The 26,383-nt window shown below is 42.1% G+C and overlaps 8 protein-coding genes across 8 annotated transcripts; 6 read left to right on the top strand and 2 right to left on the bottom strand.

The window, feature by feature from the left end:
• Positions 1 to 3,966: 3,966 nt before the first annotated feature.
• Positions 3,967 to 7,040, top strand: EAE97_007966 (uncharacterized protein; the record flags this gene model as incomplete). Its single annotated transcript, XM_038878480.1, has 2 exons — positions 3,967 to 4,674; positions 4,734 to 7,040. The coding sequence occupies exon 2, from the start codon at positions 4,737 to 4,739 to the stop codon at positions 7,038 to 7,040; it is 2,304 nt and encodes a 767-aa protein (XP_038730730.1). The 5' UTR covers positions 3,967 to 4,674; positions 4,734 to 4,736.
• A 1,324-nt stretch (positions 7,041 to 8,364) lies between these two features.
• EAE97_007967 (uncharacterized protein) lies at positions 8,365 to 10,321 on the top strand (the record flags this gene model as incomplete). Its single annotated transcript, XM_038878481.1, has 2 exons — positions 8,365 to 8,512; positions 8,637 to 10,321. 2 exons carry the CDS (start codon positions 8,365 to 8,367, stop codon positions 10,319 to 10,321), a joined length of 1,833 nt encoding a protein of 610 aa, XP_038730731.1.
• Positions 10,322 to 10,795: 474 nt separating this feature from the next.
• Positions 10,796 to 12,659, top strand: EAE97_007968 (uncharacterized protein; the record flags this gene model as incomplete). The annotated part of the gene is made up of 4 exons (XM_038878482.1): positions 10,796 to 11,177; positions 11,227 to 11,261; positions 11,311 to 12,078; positions 12,135 to 12,659. 4 exons carry the CDS (start codon positions 10,796 to 10,798, stop codon positions 12,657 to 12,659), a joined length of 1,710 nt encoding a protein of 569 aa, XP_038730732.1.
• A 1,776-nt stretch (positions 12,660 to 14,435) lies between these two features.
• EAE97_007969 (uncharacterized protein) lies at positions 14,436 to 15,489 on the top strand (the record flags this gene model as incomplete). The annotated part of the gene is made up of 3 exons (XM_038878483.1): positions 14,436 to 14,550; positions 14,635 to 14,711; positions 14,800 to 15,489. The coding sequence occupies 3 exons, from the start codon at positions 14,436 to 14,438 to the stop codon at positions 15,487 to 15,489; spliced, it is 882 nt and encodes a 293-aa protein (XP_038730733.1).
• A 313-nt stretch (positions 15,490 to 15,802) lies between these two features.
• On the bottom strand, positions 15,803 to 17,471 carry EAE97_007970 (uncharacterized protein; the record flags this gene model as incomplete). The annotated part of the gene is made up of 4 exons (XM_038878484.1): positions 15,803 to 16,107; positions 16,231 to 16,435; positions 16,521 to 17,312; positions 17,370 to 17,471. 4 exons carry the CDS (start codon positions 17,469 to 17,471, stop codon positions 15,803 to 15,805), a joined length of 1,404 nt encoding a protein of 467 aa, XP_038730734.1.
• Positions 17,472 to 18,026: 555 nt separating this feature from the next.
• EAE97_007971 (uncharacterized protein) lies at positions 18,027 to 20,515 on the bottom strand (the record flags this gene model as incomplete). The annotated part of the gene is made up of 5 exons (XM_038878485.1): positions 18,027 to 18,111; positions 18,164 to 19,510; positions 19,561 to 20,151; positions 20,349 to 20,417; positions 20,493 to 20,515. The coding sequence occupies 5 exons, from the start codon at positions 20,513 to 20,515 to the stop codon at positions 18,027 to 18,029; spliced, it is 2,115 nt and encodes a 704-aa protein (XP_038730735.1).
• Positions 20,516 to 21,137: 622 nt separating this feature from the next.
• Positions 21,138 to 23,373, top strand: EAE97_007972 (uncharacterized protein; the record flags this gene model as incomplete). The annotated part of the gene is made up of 4 exons (XM_038878486.1): positions 21,138 to 21,164; positions 21,239 to 21,371; positions 21,434 to 21,499; positions 21,560 to 23,373. The coding sequence occupies 4 exons, from the start codon at positions 21,138 to 21,140 to the stop codon at positions 23,371 to 23,373; spliced, it is 2,040 nt and encodes a 679-aa protein (XP_038730736.1).
• Positions 23,374 to 24,459: 1,086 nt separating this feature from the next.
• On the top strand, positions 24,460 to 25,496 carry EAE97_007973 (uncharacterized protein; the record flags this gene model as incomplete). Its single annotated transcript, XM_038878487.1, has 4 exons — positions 24,460 to 24,476; positions 24,533 to 24,773; positions 24,835 to 25,218; positions 25,272 to 25,496. 4 exons carry the CDS (start codon positions 24,460 to 24,462, stop codon positions 25,494 to 25,496), a joined length of 867 nt encoding a protein of 288 aa, XP_038730737.1.
• Positions 25,497 to 26,383: the final 887 nt, after the last annotated feature.

The raw sequence follows: 26,383 nt of genomic DNA on the forward strand, positions 1-26,383 counted from the left end.
CTTTATATTCTTAATTAGAATTAATATAATTTTGAATATAGGTATAAAAAAGCTTATTTGATAATAAGTTATTCGAGATTTAATTAATATTGATTAAAAAAGAGCTTTAATTGAATTATAAAAGATTTAAGAAATTTATTAATTTAAATTGAAAACGAGAAAAGTAGATATACAAATTTGAATATTTAATTTCGAAAATATAGTTTCAGAATTAAATAGAATTAAATCTATTTTTTGAAATTCTGATTTTATATTTTGAAAAGTGATTGATTTTTTGTATATAATTTTAAAAGTTATAAAGAATTCAATCATTGAAATATAATTAATATATATCTTAATAAATCTATTAATTTAATTATTATATAAATATTTTAGATTATTAAAATAATTAATATCAAATAATTAAATTAAATGATTTAAATGTAATAATAAATATAAATATATAATATTGTTTTTTTTATAATATATTTGAAAAGCTATTGATTTATAATTTTCATATTTATTTAATATTAATATTCGATATTTGCTTTTTTTTTCGATTTTTAATATATTTATCAAAATGTTTCAATTATTCTAAATTTATTTTATTATTTGTTATTTATAGATATAGGTTTTAATAATTTATTTTATAGGAAGATTTGTTTTTAATATATTAATTAGAGAAATGAATTTATTCTTAAATTATTAGAAATAAGGGAATAATTTCATTCTTTTTATTTCTATATATTATTACTATAATCTATTTTCAATTATTTAATTATATTATTTTATTTCTATTATTTTGTTTAATATTAGTTATTATTATTGCTATATATATAATCCTTATATAAAGCTTATTTTATCAAAATTATAGAAATTTCTATTTAAAATATTATATTTCGCATATATATTTGTAATTAATTGAAACTATTTTTCAAAAAATTTAGAATTCTTATAGAAAACTTTTTGAAAGTTATAAATATAACTAAAATATATCTTAATTTGATTTAATTATTTTATAAATCAATATACTCAAAACTTTTTAATATATTTTATATTCTTTAATTGAAAATATTATTTATTATATTTTCTATATTCTTTAATTTAAATGAAAATTCTCTTAAATTCATATCAAATATATATTAAATAATTACTTTTTTTTTAATTCTATAATTTCATAATAATTCATTTAAATTTCTATATAAAAAAATAAATCTTTTATTTTATATTAAAAAATTATATAAGAAATATTATAAAGTATAATAATTTTTTGAATATTTAATTTTTTATTTTTATAAATAATTTTAATAATAAAGAATATATAAGCTTTTTGATTATTCAAATTTATTATAGATTGTTGATAAAATGTATATTGAAAAAAATAGGTGTAAATTGAAATGAAAGTGGGCTACTCAATGATATAGGCTACTCGATAATAAACCACATTATATCAAATCATAACGAGTCTTTGCGGAGTGCGCATTCTCGAGTCTGGTGAATTTATGTATGTATGTATGTATGTATGTATGTATGTATGTATGTATGTATGTATGTATGTATGTATGATGTGGGGTGGGATGGGATGATAGATTTGGTTTGATTTGATGGTTTGATATTTGGTGGGTTGATGGGAGGATTTTGGGGGGATGGGATGTTTGGGGGGTATGATGTTTGGGGAGTGTGACTGTGACTGTGACTGTGAATTTGGATTTTGTATCTGGGATTCAATAGGTAGTTGAGGAATAAAATGGAATTTATATAGGTATTGTTTATGTACTGGTGGATAGTTGGATTTGGGGTGAGGTAGATAGATATATTAGTAAATAGATCGATAAATCAAGTAATTCAATGGATAGGTAGATGAATAGGGAGGTAGGGGGGTAGGAGGGTAGGAGGTATATTGATATTAGTTTTGTATTTTGTAGCTTTTTGATATGAGATGGATGAAATAGATAGATATCTAGATAGGTGTATAGGTGTGTAGGTGTATAGATGAAGATAAAGATAGATGTAGAGAGATGTAGAGAATTCGATTTCTATATAAAGAATGATTTGTTCATATGGGTGAATTGTTAAAGATTCTAGGTTATTTATTGATATTGATATTGATATTCCGTAATTGTGAATTCTTACGACTCTATTTAGATTGTCTAGATACTATTTGCTAATTATCTGACGTCTAATTTCGTAATTGTACCTATGTATGTACACAGAACATCCTAATCAGGAACAATACAGACGATTGAGAATCCAATTGATATCTTTAGAATAACAGAAGATTAGAATAGCAGAAGATCGGCCTCGAATCTAGGAGCTGTTGCTCCTTTCAATGTAACTTCAACTATACACGATCGTGAGATGCCCTCAGATCCCGATCATGAAATCAATTGCACGAGATGATTCGCTCGTGTTTTCTGCATGAATCTTACGGAGTAAGAAACGGTATGGTATGGTATGTATGGTATGAAAAGTACCTATGAAAAGTATGTCGTACCAGATCGTTAGCTTGCACACTTGCGCGCGGTCTGCATGATTCCCTCGAGCTGAAGCGGATGGTATGATATGATATTATATTGCCTCGTTACATATGTCATGATGATCGTATGCTCTTGCGCGTTCCCCTTGTTCGCTCGGAAGGGGTTGAGGGTTCCGGTGTGTGTGTGTGTGTGGTGCTGGGAATACTCGGTACGGTGTTGGGGGTTGGACTGCACTGGACTGGTTGGGAGGGAGGAAGGGAGTGGGGCTGAGTAGATGTATTCATGTAAGGAGTGCGGGGACCTACAGGTTATTTTAACGGCGGGCGGGGCGACCGTTGTAGTTTGAGGGGATTGGAGAAGATTGAGGCAATTGATTGAATGATTGATTGATTGATTGATTTACTGAACCCTACTACCTACTCGAGTAAGGTGATACTGTACATAGTAGTTCGTTTGTTTCGGTTCGTTTATTCGGGCTCGTGCTGTAGATATTAGGTCGGTTACGATGTTCTTCATACATAGTACATTCGTAGTCGGTTTATAAATATCATTTTGCATCCGATGGATGAATGGATGAATGAATGGATAGATGGATAGATGCAGTAAGCCAAACTTCACGACTAACAACTGGTGAAACGGAAGTTTATGATTCCTTCATTCAGCATGCTCGTATGCGACTCTCAAGGTATGAATCGGATATTTCAAGGTTACCGCCTCACTCAAAGACTAGGGAATGTGAGAAGCAAGCACATGATTGCTACGTGGGCAATTGAAAACAAGAAGCCTCATGGCGACCCAAAGAGTGGCTTGTTTTTTTTTAGGTTCATGCCCAACGAGATGGTCATTGAGAATTAGATGGGCGGTTTTATGATATGATTACGACCGAGGGCATAAGATCAGTGATACTGTCTGTGGTGTTGTTGTTTTGAGGAATGGGAATGGATGGGTGGGTGTATCAATAGATACGTAGAAAGTAGGTATAGGTATAGAACAGAACAGAACGCTATATGGATCTGTGTTGAGAAGTACACCTACTACCTGTCTCCTAGCTGGGTAATCGTACAATACTATATTTGGTATTTGGTGAGTTGTAACACAGATTAGAATGAATTCCCGTGGTCACAAAGTGAACTTGTGTTTCGTGTTGAGACCTGGTGGACTTGAGATTTGAAGGGAGTATGGGGATCGGTATTGTAGATATATCTATGACGATGAATATGATGAGTACTAGATAGTTACTTTATATGCGTATGTACCTCGGTAGAAAGTGTATGAAATATCTGACGATATACATGTTCTTGTCATTATCATCATTGTATTCCGTTGTGTCAGATCGGCGCGTTCAATATCAAAGTGAGGCAATTGAAGAGAAAAGAAAGGAAAGACAAAATAATAAGAGGCAACCAGTGGGGAAAGAGGATAAGTTGATAACGGAGAAGAGGATACCAGTTCGTCATTCTAAAACAAATCTCTCCATAATGTTCCTGAAATTCCGGGTGTTGTCATCCACCTACTCAATACCTACTTGATTAATTCATCTTTTACTTATGCCACCTCATATATATTTCTGGGGGAAAATACACTCAAACTCAACCGCATCCATATCCACATCTACATCCACACATCCACCCACTCACTCACTACATTGATGCATGTGCATCATACTTACAGCAAATAATGATACGGTATTTTATCTTCTTGTTCTTCCACGTTCCTTTAATTTGAATTGAGAGAAGAAGGAAAAAAAAAAGTGTACAGCCTTCTTTTTTCTCTCTTTGCATTGCATCGCATCGCATCGCATCTTTTCATCCCTTTTTCTATTCTTAACATATACATCCCGATCCATCTCTACAATTCTTTTGGGCGTATTGTGATACGAACAAGGCAGGGGAATAATTCAACAGGTTGACCTTATTCACGACCTCCTCGAGAAAATTTCAATAAATATCGACGTCGATATCTCCGAATAGAATACTTTTCTTCGCCTCTCATTCTTTGCTTGTATGCTTCTTTGAATTTAATGATACCCTTTCTTCTCAATACATTGAGAAAGCATCGCCTGTCTTCTTTTCTTCTTTTTCCCGAATAACTGCTTGCTACACTACACAATCAATTCTACTCCGTACAGTCATCTTACAAGCCTGCCGAACCATTGATGTGACCTTGTTGAAAACTTTATACTGCTATCCTTCTAGGGTGTTATTCCTTTTCCGCAGATGTAGGAATCGATTCTCTTTGCACAACACTTCAATTTGAGTGTACTGACGTGTATCCCAGTTTATGGGAAAATACTGGCTCAAATTTACGAGAAGGATGATGGCACAAACGGAGCCAGATTCGCCGGAATCGAACAACCATAGAATATCCTGGTTTCGAAAGCTCATATTTCCCAAGAAGGATGAAAATCATACACCGCCGAGTTCTCCACCGAACGAAGCTCAACCGCCGGGATTGGGTCGTCGACTTTCGAGAAGGGTTGTCCCTGGACTCCCAAGGGCAGGTACCTTTAAAAGACAACAATCGGAGCTGAGAGATAGATTAGAACCAGTCAAGCCGAATGCTGATGAACGGCGGACAGCTTCAGTCGATCGACGACTTAATAACTCGCATCGTTCCTCATCAGCTGCTATAAATCATGGACCAAGAACGAGCGCGCCTGAGTTTCTAGAAAGAGTGGAAACGATCGATAAGACGTTTGACAATGTATCCGTGCGACCACCTACGGCAACTACAAATGAACATGAGAACGAGTCTCAAGAGTATGTAGATGTTTCAAAGGAGGAGAAACAAGGCTCACATATCGAAGAGCAATCAATATCTACAGATACGTTCGATGAAACAATACTTGAGGAGCTGGAAAAGAAATGGATTCTGAATCTGAGTATGCATTTTCGCGATAAATCTAAAAGAGAAAAATTCTTTGTCACTTACGCAGAATCACCAACACACTGGCGGAGAGTTACGATTTCCTTGGATTATAGAAATGCGCCGAGTAGTTCATTGGAGGAAGAACTACAAAGGACAAGGTTCCAAAGAGACAAAAGTGCGCGCATATATGAGGCTATCCGGGAATCACTCCAGGACATACAATTTTACGATACTGTGACAAATCTCAAGTTAGAAACACAGGATGAACGACTTCATGTTCACGTTGTGGAAGATCTCTCCGAGGTTATTAATTTTCCTCCTACAAAGGCACTCAATCACCTTCCATGTCGCAGATTTCTAGAAGCGGAGCTTGAATTTGATTCTCATCTATCTGGTTTCGTCTACAAGGTTACAGTGGCTGGCCAAGTGTTTATCAAAAAGGAAATTCCAGGACCGGATCAAGTGGATGAATTTTTGTATGAGATTAATGCCCTTCATCAACTTTCTGGATCTCATAGTGTGATTCAATTTGGTGGCGTGGTACTTGATAATGAAGCAAAATGCGTGAAAGGACTTCTTATTAGCTTCGCTGAACAGGGCGCATTGATTGATGTTATTTATGATGGTGACAATGGGATTCCTTGGGCACGACGGGAACGTTGGGCTAAACAAATTGTTCATGGACTTTCCGAGATTCACGAGGCGGGTTTTGTTCAAGGAGATTTCACACTGTCGAATATTGTCATAGATGGGGATGATAATGCAAAGATAATCGATATCAACCGCAGAGGTTGCCCAGTTGGATGGGAGCCTCCGGAAGTCGCGGCGTTGATAGAAAGCAACCAGAGAATTTCGATGTATATAGGCGTCAAATCCGATTTATATCAACTTGGAATGGTTCTCTACGCCTTGGCCACTCAACACGATGAACCGGAAACTCAGAGACCGTTGAAATTATCAGATTTTCCTCCTGATGTGCCGGACTATTTCCTGGAAGTTTGCGGTCGTTGTCTTAGCGATGATCCACGAAATCGATCACAAGCTGCTGCTTTGCTAGACTATTTCCCACATATTGATGAGTATCATAGTGTATATGATGATCAATTACCAACTCCAATTGTGATTGATGTCAGGCATGCTGATGAAGGGGAACTGTTGGTCACCGTTCATGATAACAACGATAGGCGAGATAGCATCTCTGATATACATGACTACGATGTACCGGAAAGGGGTCGATCACGATCTAAACCTTATTCACCACCATTCATCTCACCCAGATCACCAGATGCGGCGATTACATACTTGAATACACAGGATATCAGGCCATCACAAATCCAATTGCCCTCATCCACTTCCGGATCTGATAATACGCATGATCCAATCGAGCAACATTACAATTACCAAAATACTTCGACCATAGAAAATTCCACCCTAGAAACTCGACAGGAGCAACATTCCGATCGTCCTTCATATTCAGAAAATGATAAAACAGACATTCAAACCGATTCAACGACAGAACCGCGAAACACAGTAGCGACAAATAATTTATCAATGGCATTTGCGGGGGATTTAGCACACATTGGAACAGGTGTTGATAGTGCACATATGGGAACACTTTTTGGAGCGGTCAATTTAGATGATGATGATTTAACGATAGATAATGATGGGAATGGTGTTTTATTTATGACGTCGGAGGAAAAGATGGCGGTTGCATAGTTAGCATAAGGATGGACTGAGACCTCGGGAGGCAAATGTGCTTTGGACAAATCTATTTCAGCAGCTGGTATAATGAAATTTTTCCTTTCGAACGGATTGCATGTGTTATTCTGGGATCAAAAGCTTTTGGGTGATGGATGGGAGTAGGTATTCTGTTTCGGAAATGTACGATATCAGGAATATGAAAGGGATTGAAATGAGCTAGACTCGACTGATTTGATGGACAGTGAGGTCACTATTCAATCTGAAACACTTTCGTTTTTCTTCTTAACATGGTTATTGTAGCCGCCTTCCGCAACATCAATGTCGATATCTATATCTATATTTCTTTCCTCCAAAATGTCTACAAACCCTTCGGGTCCGTGATCGGCTACGGAGGGCTCCGCCCAATAAGCTAACATAGCTAGCATGAAGATCATTGGATTCCTATTGGATTTTCTGACCCCAGCGTGTTCCGACGGATTGGGGGAAATGATAACCAATGCGATAAGAGCTTATCTATCCAATTGTATTACTCGATTAGAATAGCTTTTTGTATCGTTAAACTTTTTCTCTTACGCCTCGACAAATGTCAGTGTTGGGTTTCCTTATCGCCACGATTGCAGATGTGGTCAAGCTGCGTGAGCAACGAGCTACGGCAAGGGGCGGACTCCATTTTTTTCTCGTGCATGTGGGAATCGGAAATCCAGATCGAGGAGTTTTGAGAAATTGTGACTGGGTTTGGGGGAGAGAGATGGGGTGTGGGTGCTGGTGCTGGTGTCGTATCTAGGCGTGGAGAATGAATGAAATTTGATGGGTGGGTTAGGTTGCCTAGTGTGTACGATACTGGATTGACCTCTTATTGTGTGGTGAGCGAGAGCTACTTTCTTCCTGTGATATGATATTGGTGCTCGGAATCTGCAAACTACAGATTGATTTTGTTTTCTCGGGATTTCCGTCTGGCGTGGAAGTGGACGTCTCCGATTTTTTCCTCGGGGGTTAATTTATATCTATACGCATACTTATCGTCGAGAGCTGTGGTTGGGGCTGGGTGGAGAGGATATATAGAGTTGACGATCCTCTTTTTTCTTCTTGGCTTTCATTCGGTTTTGTTCTGTTGTGTTATTTGCATTGTATTTTATTGCATTGATTCAATTGTCTTCCCTTGCCTTTGATTCTCTGGACTCGAGATCGATCTAGTATTCACCTAGCTTGGGATTTTGGTTTTGACTTTGAGATCGTCGTCAAAGAAGCTATCTACGCGAGTAATAATCTTACTTAACCGCAACGCAACTTCGAAATTAGTTGGTCGATACTCGACAATTGTGTCGTGGGAAGATATATAATGGCGGTCACGATTGATAGTGGACCGCAGGATGGACCGGATAGAATTGTGTCTGAGAATTCGAGGGAGAGGACGATGGGAGAGAGGCTGCGGGGGACTGTGAGGGCTTTTACGACGAAGGAGGGGTTGGTGGGGAATTATGATTATGGTAGGTTTGAAATCTGAATTGTGGATGGGATGTTTTATCTTGTTCCTTTTGCTTCCATTCTCTCATAATTGAGGAAGCTCCAAATTTCATATCCACGAAAGATTCCAATGCTAAATAATCATAGCCTTCCTCTTCAAACCCAATCTTCCATTTATGAAGAAATCCAAAAAACGAGCTCCTTTCTTCGGCCTCCAAGATCGTATGCCAGTTTTACTAGGTCTTCTTCTCGGGTTTCAACATTCTCTATCTATGTTGGCTGGTATTATTACCCCTCCCATTCTCATAGCCGGATCCGCATATTTCGACGCGGAAACTACTCAATATCTCGTTTCTACTTCTCTGATTGTGTCGGGTATTCTATCTGCGGTTCAAATCACCCGATTTAAGATTATGAAAACACCTTATTATATCGGTACCGGTTTGATCTCGGTCGTGGGTACTTCATTTGCTATCATACCTCTTGCTTCAAAGGGATTCTCACAAATGTACGCAAATGGTATGTGTAAAACGGCGGAAGATGGAACGCCATTACCTTGTCCGGAAGGATATGGTGCTTTACTTGGAACAGCATCGCTATGTGCACTTCTCGAAATAGGACTCTCGTTTATGACGCCTAAACTTTTGAAGAAACTTTTCCCACCGATTGTTACAGGCCCGACGGTTATGCTGATTGGGGTTTCGCTTATCCTGACGGGATTGGAAGGCTGGGCCGGAGGAAGTGGAACTTGTATGTCCAGACCTACTACGGGGGATTATATGTTTTGCCCTTCTAACGCCGCACCGCATCCACTTCCATGGGGATCCGCTGAGTTTATCGGTCTTGGCTTCTCGGTATTCATCACTATTATCATTTGCGAACGTTTCGGATCGCCAATTATGAAATCTCTCGCTGTTGTTCTCGGTCTTTTAGTTGGTTGTATCATCGCGGCTGCATGTGGCTATTTCGACAGCAGTGGGATCACCGCAGCTCCGGTCGCATCTTTCATCTGGGTCAAAACTTTCCCACTGAGTGTCTACGGTCCTTTCATACTACCTCTTCTAGCGATCTACCTTATCCTAATGATGGAAGCTATTGGTGACATAACCGCCACCTGCGATGTATCTCGTCTCCAAGTCGACGGTATCCTCTTCGATTCGCGTATTCAAGGAGGTGTCCTCGCAGATGGTCTTAATGGCATGTTAGCCGGACTCTGCACCATCACACCCATGTCAACCTTTGCTCAAAACAACGGTGTCATTGCCTTAACACGTTGCGCCAACCGCAAAGCCGGTTTCGCCGCATGCTTTTTCCTCGTCGTCATGGGTGTCTTTGCTAAATTCGCCGCGGCTATTACATCGATTCCAGATGCGGTCCTAGGCGGCATGACCACTTTCCTCTTCGCGAGTGTGGCGGTCTCGGGTCTGAGAATTATCTCCACGGTGCCGTTTACGAGGAGAACGAGATTCATCTTGACGGCTAGTTTGGCGCTGGGTTATGGAGCGACGCTCGTGCCAACGTGGTTTTCGTATGTTTTTACATATACTGGGGATAATAGGGCGAAAGCGGGATTCTTTGATGCGATTGTTTTGGTGATGGAGACGGGATTCGCGGTGACGGCGTTTGTGGCCGTGGCGTTGAATCTGGGGTTGCCGGAGGAGGATGAAGATGAGGAGGTGGAGAGTTTAGCGGGGGACTTGGGGGAAAGAGAGGCGGAGGAGAGGGCGTTGGAGGGGAGAGAGATGGGAACGCTGGGGGAACACGGGAGTGGGAGTGGAAGTTTTGAGATGGGGAAGGCGGGGGAGGTGGGGTTAGGGAGGGAAGGAAAATAATTGATGGGAGAGAGCTTAGATAATCGGTTGGAATATGTGCGTGTTTACGTTTTTGTCAAAATTATTGATAGCGGTGGGATCTGGAAATGGAGTTTGAGGGCTGGCAATTTGGATATAGCGTATGAGGGGGTGAAAAACTATCTATTGGGAAGTACTAGGAATACCTGAACTAAGCTAACCTTAAGCTACTGGGATTAAGATATCATGAATATGAAATTTAATATGATGATATGACGTATGTTCAATATCAAATCGAACTTTTGCTTTGTGGTTGAGAGAATGATATGAGGTGCCGCTTAAATTTGCATGGAAACCAGCCTTCTCGTGCTGTGCCGTTCGTCTAGGCTTTCCGCGCCGTTAAGTCTTTATTAAATTGGAATTTTCCACATAGAGTCTTGCGAGCATCTCTCTTGAATTGCTTGGTCACCACAATAGAACCCTCAGAACAAGGAAATAAACCTTCTATTCTACAAAATGGTTTTCTTTTACCCAGCACTCTTTCTTATATCGTTTCTTCTCTACAACGTGTACTCGCTGTATGTGAATTACAAAGATGCATCGGCATTGGGCTTGCCCCGCGTAATCAGCCCTATCACTCCTGATAACCCTTTATGGATTGCGCTCCAAACGATATTCAAGACTGTTGTACGGCAATTCCCCTTCGGTGCAGTTTCATTCACGAGACACACCCGTCTGGGATGGGAATTCCACGATAGGTTCCATACTCACGTACGTCTTGGAGACGCTTGGGTTCTGGTAACGCCCGCAAGAAACTGGATTTTTGTAGCAAACGCTGCCACGGTTACTGATATCTTTTCTCGTGGTCGGGACTTTGTACGCCCCATATGGATGCTGGGTAAATTCTCCCATAATTTTGTTGCTGAGAACGTGCTTATATGAAGTAGAAGCCCTCAATGTCTTTGGACCAAATATCTCGACTGTAAGATATCTTCAACTCAACATCACTGCCACGAGCTCACAAATTTTAGGCAGAAGGACACGATTGGCAGAGACAAAGAAAACTGACTGCCACTCCATTCAATGAACAAAAAAGCCCTCAGGTGTGGGACGAATCTTTTCGCCAAGCTGAGGATATGTTGCGGTCATGGTGTACTCAAAGTAGGGATGGGACAAATGCAACGCCGGACGATACTAGAACTTTAGCGTTACACGTGCTTGCATATGTTGCTTTTCAAAAGTCATACCCATTCGGTAGCATTTCTCACCATAAAATTCAGGACCAAGACTCTCTGACTTATCGGGATTCTATCTCGATCATCCTGGAGAATGCCCTGCTCATAATGGTTCTTCCCGAGAAGCTATTCAATCTGCCATTCTTGCCACGCAGCTCTCGGCAAGTTGGGTGGGCAATCAATTTCTTCCGCAACTATATGGCTTCCCAAGTAGCAGCGGAGAGGAGATTAATACAGAATGGCGAGTCTGGTACTGGGAACCTGGTCGGTAACTTGGTCCGAGCCTCGAACGAAAGCCATTCTACTAGCCTCGATCCCGGCGCAGACAATAAACTCAAGCCTTTAACAAACGCCGAGATCCTGGGTAACATCTTCGTGTTCAATTTTGCTGGACATGATACCACTGCTATATCGCTTTCCTACGCCATGCTACTTTTAGTGGCGAATCCACAGACTCAGGATTGGGTTCACGAAGAAATCAAGTATTATGTTGGGGATCGAGATCCGAAAACACTAGCATATAGTGAGCTGTTTCCGAAGCTCAAGCGATCTCTTGCGATTTTGGTAAGAACAATTTCTCGGGAAAAATACCTAGATGGCCAGCTAATTCCTTGCCTTAGCTTGAAACACTACGTCTCTATAATCCTCTTCCCGGTATACCGAAATATACCGGCTCCAAGTCTACCGACCTAGTAGTCGATGACCAGATCTATCACATTCCCGCCAACTACTTGGTGGTTCCTCATTTGCAAGCTTTACATACACACCCCCGTCATTGGGGTGATGACTCCCTGACATGGCGCCCAGAAAGATGGATTGAAAACTCTGGCCATCTTGAGAAAGAAAGTCTATTTCATCCACCCAAGGGCACTTACTTTCCATGGTCCGAAGGCATTAGGAACTGCCCCGGCAAGAGGTTTGCGCAAGTGGAATTTGTGGCTACCTTGACCGCACTCTTCAGAAGCCATGCTGCCGAGCCCGTACCCAACAAAGGCGAATCCCTCGACGCAGCTAGGAAGCGGACTTTGGACACCGTCAAAGATAGTAACGTGGAGTTACTTCTGCAAATGGCACATCCAAGAAGTGTTTCTATTCGATGGAGACAAAGGCCAGCCAGCTGGAAAGTAGTACCTCGCTATGAATAAATGTGCGAGGTCTGCAACTTTGGACATCATCTTTTTGGACACCTTTCGTAAATACTTAGGCAAGCAAGATTTTTAAGATTCTGAAAATTTCATCACTGAAACCCCAAGACTTTGAAATCTGCACTCGAAATGAGTGGTTAAGCGAGTAGAATAGTTGTATTGAACAGTAGGAGTAAACCGCTGAAAACAGGGTGTAAATCACTAATATCTAGTTGTTTATAGATTTATTCTCAAGTCTTTATAAAAAGAAATCTAAGATAAATTAATTTCTCATACATCTAAGATCTAATAAATAAAACAAAAATGTTATAATACTAAATAATTAAAAATAAAATAAAATTTATATTTCGTATAATTGTAAAATTAAATTTATGTCACGAGATGAGCCGCAATCCATGATGATGAGAAGTGTAATGGATCAAGATTAAAGTCTTTGATAGGTAGTCCCTGTGGGCATTGATTAAATATACATATTTCGATGCATTAGTTCAACTCGAGCTATCTATGAAATAGTAGTGAATAGTACAAAGGTAGGTGGGTATGGATGGTTACACAGTCCTAACCACCTCCTTCCTTCGTTCATTCCCACAACATCGAAACCCTCCCCCCAAACCCAACCAATCTCGTACCTGCGCCTGCATCTCCACACTAGCATACTATCTGTTCTGTACTGACTCTCACAACGCAACCCAATACAACACAACAGCGCACCCATCCCATTCCGACCCGGTACCCTTCGGACAACATCCCCAATCGACCCGACCCGACCGACTGCGCACGTCGGATCTGCAGGCACACCTCGAACCCAGAAATCCCATGTGCATCGGGAATGTCTCCTGAAATGGATATGTGTCCGTCCATGGTGCGCACTTCTTCTCGTGATTCGTGGATCCTAGAGATGTGGAGATTTTTGTGTGGATGTTTGGGACAGAGGGGGAGGGGTACGCTTCGTATTCAGATCATGCTCTTCTTTGTTTTGTCATCCACACTGTCACTTTGAATTCAAAGAAAGTTCAACCCCATGAACAGTTTTCTTTTGAGAGGAAATTTTTTTGGAGTTTTTTCACCGATGCAGGTGTATCTAGGTCGGTACCGAATTTTTTGGTTCGCGTGCTCAAACAAGTGTCAGGCATGTCAGCATTGCAGATGGAGGGCCCCCAGTCCCTACGAAGGAAGCATCACAAATAAGGAAGTCAGTAAAGAAGTGATCAAAAACATAAGCAAGCCACGCACACAAATCTTCAGAGGTACGAAAGGTACACCGGTGTATCTAACGGTTCCATTACATAAATTCCTGTGTATCTCGTATCGTGTGTGTATGGATGTGCAAGGCAGTCCCATCAAGTCCACTCTTAAATGAGAAATATATGAATGTCAGATCTTCCCACCGGGTTCCTTTTGTTAAAAAAAAAATTGGTTCGGTCGGATTCGATTCGATTTGAACTTTCTTTTACTGTGAGAGGTGCGAGGGATGCATATAAAACTGACGTGGGAATCCATCAAACTGCGCTCGCTTTGATATTTTTTTTACCTACAGATATATACATACCTACGTACAGAGATATAATTACTCGCTGCAGTTTTTGTTTGACATTCGTTTTACGGGGGATTCTTTTTTACATATAACGGGCGGCTCCGTATTACTTTCTCGCATTTCGCAAGTTATCGCGCTCGTTCTCATTGTTTTTTGGGGAGATTCATGATTTAATTGCTCATTGTTTTTTCTTCACCATTCTTCTGATTTATCCAAGTGGAAGTCCACAGATCTTCTTCATCATGAGAGTTGTGCAAATTTTAAGTCTAGTCGCACAACTTGCGACGGTGGTGGGAGGGACGGCTTCGATTTGTCAAACGCAGGTGGATCCAAGAAATATCGATGCTGCTACTCGCTGTAAGTCATTCACTTTTACTTCTCGTCATATTGTATTTCGTTAGAATGTTCTACGAGAATCTGAGTAACTAATCGTAAACCCAGCTCAATGGTGTACAGTTCAAATCAACACATGCGGAACCCTCTGTGGTGGTGTCACAGATGAAAATACATGTGATATAGTACGTATCCAATTTTCTCTCATCTCTCGCATCCCAAATCACTCTCCCTCAACACACATCTCTCTCCCATCCCTAACACATCCTATAGACATCCCTCTGCTACTCATGCACCTGCACTTCCAACTCCTCATCTCCCGCTCTCCAGCTATACACCTCCACAATCCCATTCTTTGTCTGCGAACAAACATACTCAGATTGTATCGCAGCCGGAGAAGACGATCCCACTGCTCAGAAAGCATGTAGAGTCACCGAAGAACAGAATTGCGGAACTCTAAGCCCAGATACTGTTTCTTTTTCCGCTTCCGCTTTGCCCTCGAAATCGACAGTGAAACCTACTCCAATACCTCAGATGACATCGCAAACGGGAACAAATACGAATACGAACACGGATGAATTGATAACCAGCACGACGAAAACGGTAACGCCAACCCCGACGGGAACGACGACTGTGTGGACTACGTCTACGGCTTCTTCTGGGTCAGGAAGTGCGGGTAATGGGACGATAGGGAGTGGAAGTGCGACGGGGAGTTTGTCGTCGTTTATGGGGGTGAACGGTGTTAGTAGTAGTGGTGGTGGTGGTGGTGGTGGTGGGGGTAGTACTACAGCGTCGACGGTGTCGAGGACGAGTAGTTCGAAGACGGTGACGGGAACAGCGATAGGAACGAGTACACCGAGTACGATTAGTGAGGGTGGTGCTGAGAGAATGAGAATCGGGGGAGCGTGGGTGATCTGGGGTGTATTGATGGTTGGAGGTGGAGTTGGGGTTATGAATTTATAGAGAATGGGAGAGTGAATGTTCAAATTTTTGGGGGGGGGGGGGGGGGAATTAATGGATAATGATGGAAATGCGGAGGAAATTCGGAGGAAATATCAAAATCCCACGGTGAAGTGAGGATGAGAAATCAAGCGAGAAATGGAATGGAGGTTGCTGAGGAAATTAATACCCATTTGAATGTTGAATGTTTTTTTTTTCGACAGAAAAACAGCCATGCACAGCTTTCCACGCAATCCATAGCCGTTCAATTCTCTAACTATAAATGCAAGTGATATCACATCATAGCTACTCTCCCTACATGCTCCATCCCCAACTCTTACAAGTTCCTCAACGAAGCACTATCCGGATTTCCAAACGGCTTCCGTCTAAACTCTACGACTTTCCAAGGTCCAATTTCCGAGCGCGATACTTCTTCATGCAAGGCTTCTACGAACGCTTCGTGCCGAGGAACGCGCAAAATTCCATACTCTTCAGAAGTAGGACTGGGGGCCCAGAAATGAAAATTCAAGCCGGAGTATTGGCGGAATTGAAGGAGGGAGCGGAGCCATGGTGGGGGATTATCGAATTCTGTTGAGAAAGGGGCGTGGTTGCGGGCACAGAGACGGAAGAGGGTGGTTTTTACTGGAGGGGAGGGGAGTGTTAGATGGTTAGTTGTTAAAGGGGATGCGGGGTTTGGGATGATTAAGTAATGGAAAAGTAGAGAAAGATGTAGATGAAGAAGACGAGATGAAGAAATTGACTCACCGGATTCCGGATAGCTCATCCCGATATCTATTCTTGGTTCGGCTTTGTAGCGGAGAGATGCAATATCAATATCCCAACTCGTGTCACCGAAGCCGACTTGCCATTTCTTGTACATGCGGTCCCTGTTTTGGTGATAGTAACAGGAGGAATAGTAAAAGTACCACGGACTTTTCAAGAATTCCGAATCGTCTTCATCTAGATGAAGCTAATAGGAGGAAGTAAATCAGTATTCACAACTCCAACAATACACACAACCCCCAACAATCGAAGAAAAGGAGAAAACGACAAACCGTTGCTCGAGCCCAAGGACAACTAAAGTAATTCATAATTGCTTCCCATGCTCTGAAATTCATTCCCTCGTTGTAATCTACCATCGCCAATGAATACGGAACCGGAAATCTGAGATGCGTGATAGCCGCTCGATCCCTCTCCTTCAACCCGAAAATAAACTCCTCCGCATCCTCCGCGTTATCAAAATGCAGCGCATTATTCGCAAAGAAAGCTGCTCTCGCTTCCGGGAGTTCCAAATTCATCTGTTTGCACACCAAACGATAGGAAGGAAAATCCGAGCGACCAGTTCTCGCACACAGCGCATGATCTCCTTCTCTCGCCGGACAGGCCGAGCTTTTGAGTCCAGTGGTCGCCACGCACGAATGATACTTGAAAGGTGTCGACGAAGACGAAGAAGCATCTTCAACGTCAATCCGGGAAATATGCACTATATTCCCCTGCACGACATCATTCCAAATCGCATCTCTGATTTCCCTCGGGAGACACAGCAACGTCGATTTACTCTGCGCCTCGCACGCTCGTATATGCGCAGCTTGTCTTTCCGCACTTGCGATTTTCCGCAGCGCTTCTTTCTTCGCCTCCTCAACATGTGTCCTAGCCAGCTCAAAATCTTCTCGTTCATCGAAAAGCATTCGGATTCGCTGATACTCTTGAATCAGATCATCATGTCCTTGCAATATCTCTCCAACTGTCGCTTCAAGATCCTCGCGTAACACTTCCTCGTCTTCATGAAAATTCTGAATAGTTTCTATGAATCGTTCATAAATTTGTGGTTCATCTTGGAATCGATTCTACGCTTTATGATTAGCCTCATTTTCTATTTTCCAGAAGCTTGGCTGGCTTAGTACTTCGAGCGTATGTAAATAGCTTTGGATCGCAGAATATACAGTGACCTCCTGACTCCCGAGCAGTAATTCTGGTTGTTTAACTTGAAGGGTATTCATTTTCATGATTGACGGTGTCGTTCTCGTTTAATAATTTATGTAGGGGCAAAAGTTGGAAGTGAAGATAAATTTGGCAATTCAGCGATATAGAATTGGGTTGAGATGAAGCTTTTATACTTGTACATATACCTACCTAGTATACCTATACCTAGAAAGAAGACATGCATCAGTCAATTTGTTAATATCATAGGCAACAGGTATGCATTTTCTAAATTTGGAACACAATTCAAGGCGTCAAGGGTAGCTGGAGCTAGGCATGTCAAGCTCAAATCAGTTTAGTTTAGGCAGTGCCGTCACATGACCTTTGAATCAAGCATGTTCGGGATGCTTGTCTTCTTTGGTGGGTTGTGCTTCCACTTCCATAACTGATTGAGATGATTAACAAATAAACTGAGATTTGGTAAATACATTATTATTAATTCGATAGAACACTTTTAACAATCAGATTTTGTGCTTCATAAGCAAATCATTTCATGGACATTCTGGTATGCGCCATGCCAATAAATTTCCAGACTCCGATCCCCTCCCACTTCCCAAAACGACCTTTCAATATACAAACAACTATTGTAATACACGATGAGGAAATATCTTTCGTCCCGTCACATTCACCTGATATTCATGAATTCCATCTCCAGCACCAACATATCTGTGAACGGTCAGTATCGCGAATAAAAATAAAAATATGCAAAAGCACATACAGTAGCCTACTATCTTCGCTCCAAGCGAGCCCCATGGTGTCCACTGGCTCACTCCTTCCCTCTCGCTCTCGTCTCAATACATTATTATCATTCATCACGTCAAGACTAAGTCTAGTGAGCGCATCCAAGGGACGCCATGGCTGTCTTGATCTTTGGGTAGATGCCTGATTTTCTTCCTCTTCCTCGTCAGGTTGATCTCGAGAGTACCGTGTTCGATACACTTCTTCAAGTTCAGCCCAAGCAGTAGGGGCTGCTTCATAGCCAACGGTTGGAAGATGATGAGCGAGTGACAAACGCTCTAACCCAGAAAAGGTATCTGCACTTGTCCGTACAGTTCTGTCAGACTCGACATCTACGGTGCTATTGTCTAATATTGAAGATGCTTGTTGTCGCCTGATCACATTCCTTATTTCGTTCTCTACTACACGTCTTTCACGGTCCTGATTCTGTCTATCGATGAAGGCTCGAAAGGAAGCCGGTGTGCGGTCTGAATTAACAAATTCTCGTAAAGCACTTGGGAGACCAGCTGTAGATACGCGGCGTTCTGTTTCAGCAAACATGTCTGCCATTCTACCTCCTTCCAAAATACCCCATCTAGAGGTGGTTCCCATTTCTCGTGCCTCACGGATTGCATCTCTTTGTCGACGAGCTGTTCGATGCGCCTGTAATATTTCCATCTCATCAGAAGTTGGCGGAATTTGGTGTCTGTCAGTCAAATTGCGAGCAAGGCTACTTAGCTGTTGTTGGTCAAAATCCAAGCCTAGATAGTCTGGTATTGCGCTGGCAGAAGCCTCGGAAGGGGACTCTGTATGCGAAGCACGAAGCCTTGCATCTAACCTAGCCTCTATTGACGTAGGATTATTTGAGCGCTCGATAACCCAGACTCGTTCAACACCTTCCCCTCGAGCATTTATATCAATTACTTGCCTGGAAGTGAACAGATCCCGTACATCTGCCACTCCAACACGTCCACTAGCTTCAGTCCAAGCAAGTAGATCGAAATTATTTGGTGAGAATTCCATGGCTCTAACAGCCCCAGATTCAACATTGGGTCGTGACGTAGTAAAACTAACTTCCAATGGATCGGCATCGTCTTTGGTTAGTTCTTCGGTCAAGAATATCGATATGACCCCATACTGAGTGGCAACAGCAAGATATTTGCCCGAGTTAGAAAAGCATGCTGCAAATGAACCTCTCATGGCACTTTTGTCCGATGGTCGTTGTCCTTCTAGCTGAATCCTGCCAGAAAATACCCACTCATACTCCTCTTTCAGATGCGGCGTAAAATTACTTTTTGAGACCTGTTTAAGCTGCCTTTCGTGAATGTAGAGGAAAGGGTCATCGCAACTATTTCATATTAATAAAGTGTCAACGTCGAGTGAACTCGAGGAGCATACATTGCAATGAGGATGTTTCCTTTCGGTGATATCACAGCGCGGTTCACATAATCAGGATAATTGAGAGTATCCGCCATCTCGGAGTCATGTAAGTTGAGTATAGTAACAGAGCTGTCGTTGAGCGCTGTAACAGCAACAGGTTCCTTGTATCCCATGGGCAACGATGATTCTGAAGGGAACCAAAGTGTTATACAGTTCACTACGTCAGATCCTATCTTCTTGGACACACGCAGAGTAGTAGCATTAGGACTAGATCTTCGGGAATTATCGATAGCTTCTCTTTGAGTTGATCTTGCTGACGGTTGTAGGATGAGAGGCAATCGAGCATCGGCATCAGCACTCAAATCCAAGAGCGAATCAGTCTTGCCAGGTCTCTCTCCTTCTCCCACATAGAAGCTTGTGAATTGTCCTCTATCTCCTCCAGCGCATACCCAATCCTTTGCAGCCGTCAAACATCGCGGCTCGTATTTTAAAGTTGCGAGAAGCTCGCGCTCGCGAGATTTCGTATTAAGACAAATTATGTCGTGCGAACTTGGATAGTAAATAACATACTGTTTCGGAGAGCTCAGCAAATCGTGCAATTGCCAATGACTATTAGAAGTTAGAAACCGCGTCATTCTATTCGGCAGACACCAGTAACTGCTATGGAAGGCAGCGTAATTGCGACTGATTTTTCACAAGAAACAGCAGTCGATAGAAGCCATCAAGAATTGTGCAGCAACGAATACAGTTCTACATCTTTGGATCTGTTTCGAACATGAATGCGCACAATAGGGTATTTTCCGCACCTTGGGCTAATGGAGGCTCGATAGTATTTCCGTGGCGACGATCGAATTAAGTCGTCGGTAGGATGATATCTATCAAGGTACAAGTGATCAGAATGTAAATCATAACTGAATAGTTATATCAAGCATTACGTTGTACAGACTCACGAGCTTTCTTCTTTGACAGCCATACTGTCATGCATTCAAGATATTGCAACCATGCACAACAGGAGATGAACAAAGTAAGTATCAGGCTGCGATTAAATTGTGAAGATATTGAATATTATTTATGCACCCATATGTGGTCTTTCAAAAGACTCCTATTCTTTTGATGAAAGGAATAATTTGAAGCTTTCCAAACTGTAAAGTGTGTTGAGGAGATACAGAAACAGATGTTGTGAATGATAAATGTCAAGCTCGAAGTTTCAACATTCATTTCACGACGTCAACTTCACTAGTTTCGGCAACTAATCGTATCCCGCATTCTGAGTGGATAATGACATAAGCACACATTCGATAGCCTGATAACCTCATAATCCTTGCCACATCGTATATGCCCGAGCGTCCGTGTCTTCGATCACGTGCTCGTGGTTTCGATGATGTTCTACCAATTGACCAAGAAAAAGACGCTAAAACTAAAAATGACATTTTTTTCCTTGTGGCCCGCCGTTGATTTATATTTTCTCCCTCCATCGCCTCAATCTTGTAAATCATTTACTTATACCTTTTTTCTACCCATTCCTTCTTCTCATACTTAATTCATATTACTTCTACAATTGAGTTTCCTTTATTATAGAAGCAATACAAATAAAGATGTTTGCTTCCAGAATTTCTAGAGCTGTAGGTTTTCCAATTCAAGTAGACTAACTACTATGTCATTATCAACACAATAGCTAACTTTTCTTGCTCAATAGCTTCCAAGAGCAACTTCATCCGTCACACGCACAGCACCTCTCCGCACACCATTAGGATCATCGTTTACCAGACGATGGAATTCAGATGATGCGGATAAGAAGGTCAAGGGACCAGTCATTGGTATCGATTTGGGTATGTTTATTCCACGCAGTGGCAAGCAAGCTTTTTCGAATCACATACTAATCTCTCAACAGGTACCACTAACTCAGCTGTTGCTGTGATGGAAGGACAAACTGCTAAAATTATCGAGAACTCAGAAGGTAATTACTTACTAACTTCCAATTGCACTGTTGTTGACCCCGCACTAACTCGATTCCTAGGTGCCCGCACAACTCCATCCGTAGTAGCTTTCGCACAAGATGGTGAGAGATTGGTCGGTGTATCTGCAAAGCGTCAAGCTGTTGTTAACCCAGAGAACACTTTGTTCGCAACAAAGCGTTTGATCGGACGAAAGTTCACTGACGCTGAGGTTCAACGTGATATCAAGGAGGTTCCATACAAGATTGTTCAACACACAAACGGTGATGCCTGGGTTTCTGCTCGTGGCGAGAAATACTCTCCATCGCAAATTGGTGGATTCGTCTTGCAAAAGATGAAGGAAACCGCTGAGGCCTACCTTACTAAGCCTGTTCAAAATGCCGTTGTTACCGTTCCAGCCTACTTTAACGATTCCCAACGTCAAGCCACCAAGGATGCTGGTCAAATTGCTGGTTTGAACGTTCTCAGAGTTGTCAACGAGCCAACTGCTGCCGCTCTTGCCTACGGATTAGAGAAGGATGAGGACAAGATCATCGCTGTCTACGATTTGGGTGGGGGTACTTTCGATATCTCCGTCCTCGAGATTCAAAAGGGTGTTTTCGAAGTCAAGTCTACCAACGGTGATACTCACTTGGGAGGTGAAGATTTCGATATCCACTTGGTTCGCCACTTGGTTCAGCAATTCAAGAAGGATTCTGGTATCGATCTCTCCGGTGATCGTATGGCCATTCAACGTATCCGTGAAGCTGCTGAGAAGGCTAAGATCGAGTTGTCTTCCTCCATGCAAACTGATATCAACCTTCCTTTCATCACTGCCGACTCTTCTGGACCAAAGCACATCAACCAAAAGCTTTCCAGATCTCAACTCGAGAAGCTCGTCGATCCATTGATCACCCGCACCATCGAGCCAGTAAGAAAGGCTTTGAAGGATGCCAACCTCGCCGCAAAGGATATCCAAGAAGTTATCCTAGTTGGTGGAATGACCCGTATGCCAAAGGTCAGCGAGTCAGTCAAGTCTATCTTTGGTCGTGACCCCGCCAAGTCTGTTAACCCAGATGAGGCTGTTGCCATGGGTGCCGCTATTCAAGGTGGTGTTCTCGCTGGTAACGTCACCGACGTCCTTCTCTTGGATGTTACCCCATTGTCTCTTGGTATTGAGACCCTCGGAGGTGTATTCACCAGATTGATTAACCGAAACACTACTATCCCTACCAAGAAGTCTCAAATCTTCTCTACCGCCGCCGATTTCCAAACTGCTGTCGAAATCAAGGTTTACCAAGGTGAGCGTGAGCTTGTCCGCGACAACAAGATGCTCGGAAACTTCCAACTTGTTGGTATCCCACCTGCTCACAGAGGTGTTCCTCAAATTGAGGTCACTTTTGACATTGATGCCGACGCTATCGTCCACGTCCACGCCAAGGACAAGTCAACCAACAAGGATCACTCCATCACCATTGCCTCCGGCTCTGGTCTTTCCGATGCTGAGATTCAAAACATGGTTGATGACTCTGAGAGATACGCTGAGTCTGATAAGGAACGCAAGGCTGCTATCGAGGCTGCCAACCGATCTGACAGTGTTCTCAACGATACCGAGAAGGCTTTGAACGAATTCGCCGACAGACTTGACAAGACCGAGGCTGATGGTATTCGTGAGAAGATTACCGCACTCCGTGAGTTCGTCAGCAAGAGCCAGTCCGGAGAAGGTACTGCCACTGCCGCTGAGTTGAAGGAGAAGACCGACGAGCTCCAAATGGCTAGCTTGAACCTCTTCGATAAGATGCACAAGGCCCGCGCTGAGTCCGGTGAGGCCAAGCCAGAAGGTGCCGAGGGCGGCGCATCAGAAGGCGAGGCTAAGGATGGCGAGAAGAAGCCTTGAAAACATTAATATAGGCATATTTCATCTCAACTCTTTTTAGCGATATCCAGGGGCACACATAGAACTACTGTTCATTGTATTTTTGTACTCATATGTTGCATATAGGCAACAATTTCCCTTGTCATAAATACTCTTTTTTTTTTACTCTTCATAGCTTTGGGACAAAAGGCGTTGGAGCAACCAATACTGTTCGCTAGATTTAAGCGTTCAGGGAATGTGTTATGAGGCAAAATTACGGAAAATGGCATTACTCTAGCTGTGTATAAAAATTAGGATAAGACGACGAATAATATGACATCCCCTCTCATGACTCAACTCAACAATTCCAACGTCTAATCACATGTGACATTTAATGGCTTTTTTGTAATGTACTTCAAACTGATATTTGACTTTGCCAAAAGTTCATGCCCAGATCCCTCTCGAGTATGTCAGAAATATGAAACAATGTAGTACATGAATGCTATTATGAATTACTCAAGCTTCTAAACTTGAGAATAGATTCGCACTTCTTTTGACAACCCTGAGATGATTCACAACTTGGCAATAGGTAGCATACGATCCCTCCTCGCGACTGACTGACTCACTGAACTATTTAAATTGCCTACCCAATGAAGTTGAGTTCCTTCAAACTGAAGTGAAGGGTATCAATGAAACTCGCTACAATACTACCTCAATGATCGTACGAATTTCACAAGACCGTTGTTCATCAGGTTAAATCGAGTCTTTTCAGATGAGTCAATAAACAGCTGGTCGAATGCTTTGAAAGCATTGAAGCCTTGAAAGGGTGTGACGAGAGCAAGACAAGGCTGTATGTTACCCGCTAGTGCCTGAAGCGGTTAGATCGATTATTGGATAACGAAAGCTCGCCCTAGCAAATTTGCCCACCCACTCAAAGCGATATTTTAAATAAGAACTTCACGTTGAACATCGAACCACCCCACAATCGAAGTCACGATCAACCACTCTGCCATCGAATTTTAGCAGAGATAATTAAGGGAGCTTGATAAAGCAAAAGGCTCGTATCTTAGGGCCGTAATAAGCGCATTATATCACCCTGCAAAGGCAAAAAGCACACCTATCAAAAAAATGTCTAGAGTCGCAAAGTGAGAAAATTCGGCATTTTTAATCAACCCTCAGCAAACTCTAACAAATACTATAGTAATCGCGATTGGGCCGATGATGAGGATCTCGAGGATTCTAACGAGCTCCCACAGTCGACAACAACCACCAATAAAGATGGCACACAAACAATTGTAACCTGGAGGTTCAACGATGATGGAAAGAAGGTCAAGACAACTCGCCGCATCAGATTCACAAAAGTCAAAGAAATCGTGAACCCAAGAGTTGCTGAGAGAAAGTCCTGGAGCAAATTCGGATTATCCCAGAAGGATGCTGCAGGGGTGAGTCTAAACGGGTTTCAATATAAGGGGAAAATGTTGACTGATTTATTCATAATTCCAGCCTGCTTCGGATACAACCAGTGTAGGAGAGAACATTATATTCAGACCAAGCACAAACTGGAGAAAGGACGCCAAGGAGGAGGTTTCGGACGCCGGAGCTATGAAGAACAAGTTGAAGGACAAGCAAGTGAAATGTCGTATTTGTAGCGGAGAGCATTTCACAGCCAAGTGTCCTTTCAAAGGCACGATGGCACCTTTGGGCGAGGAAGGAGCAGTCGATGTTGCAGCTGGTCACGCAGATACTCCAGAGGGTCCAGGTGGTCTTGGTGCTGGCAAATCTTCATACGTACCACCTCATCTCAGAAACGGCGGTACCGCTGGTGGTGAGAGAATGGGCGGTGGCAAGTTCGAGAGAGATGATTTGGCTACTCTACGTGTCACTAACGTAAGTTTTCTATGTTCCATCAATCTAATCTGCTTTGCTAATCCACAGAATAGGTCTCAGAAATGGCCGAGGAACAAGAACTTCGGGATATGTTCGAACGTTTCGGCAGAGTCACAAGAGTCTTTTTGGCGAAGGACCGAGAAACTGGTTTGGCAAAGGGCTTTGCATTTATTAGTTTCCAGGAAAGATCAGACGCTGCAAAGGCTTGCGAAAAAATGGATGGTTATGGTTTCAAGCATTTGATTTTACGAGTCGAGTTCGCAAAGAAAGCTTCATAGATATATCGGCATTTATGAAAGGGTGGTTATGTGTAATGGGATATCATTGTTTCCTCGCCTTTATTGGTCATGGCTTATGGATGTTATGAACTTTTCTTCACTATCAGAACTGTTCTGACCGCAAGTATGAAAAAATCAATCACGCGAGATACTTTTGAACCAAAATACCTTCCTCGTACCTGAATATTGAAATGTAGCCCAAGGCTACAAGTGAAGATGTAAAACACTAGGGTAATCAGCGCCGCATTGTAAAGCCACGATTTGAATCAAATCCACATGTACGACACCACGTTTTTCTCTCGAGTCATTATTGAGAGTTTTAGTCCGAGAGCCTTCAATAGCGCAGACACACAGACATAACACTTAAACATTTTAATGTTCTCTTTCAACCTTTTTTTCCGAGATGGACTAGGCGTCGCTTAAATCACTGCCTATCACAATCTACCTTTCATCTTAAGTCTCAAATACTTTCTAAGCCTCTGACCGAAAAATATTCTCAATAGTGTGAAGCTTATGATCAAAATCGAACCATTCTCCCATCCCATGTGGTATCAACACCGAGGCCTTGATGCTCTAGAGTCTAGAGTCAGAGGCATACAAAGCCAGCGGGGGAAGCAGGGTCTGTTATATATCTGTGTCTGTGTAATTGCTATTTGCATCGCCACTGATGCATGCGCATGTGCCTGCGCGACATCCACCCGGATTCTGCACGGAGTCTTTATTATAAATTATCCCATCCATCGGAGATATCCAAGATATCTACTCCCATGATCCATCGTTTGAGAGTTCTCTTTCTGCATCTGGATTGGACGAAAGATAAGATTGTAAGGATTCTCCGCATGTTCTTCCTCATGGCCTCCAAGTGGCCAATGATAGTTCCATATCAG

Source organism: Botrytis byssoidea (genome assembly GCF_014898295.1).
Source record: "Botrytis byssoidea strain MUCL 94 chromosome Unknown BBYS_016, whole genome shotgun sequence".
In the NCBI taxonomy this organism is placed as follows: domain Eukaryota; kingdom Fungi; phylum Ascomycota; class Leotiomycetes; order Helotiales; family Sclerotiniaceae; genus Botrytis; species Botrytis byssoidea.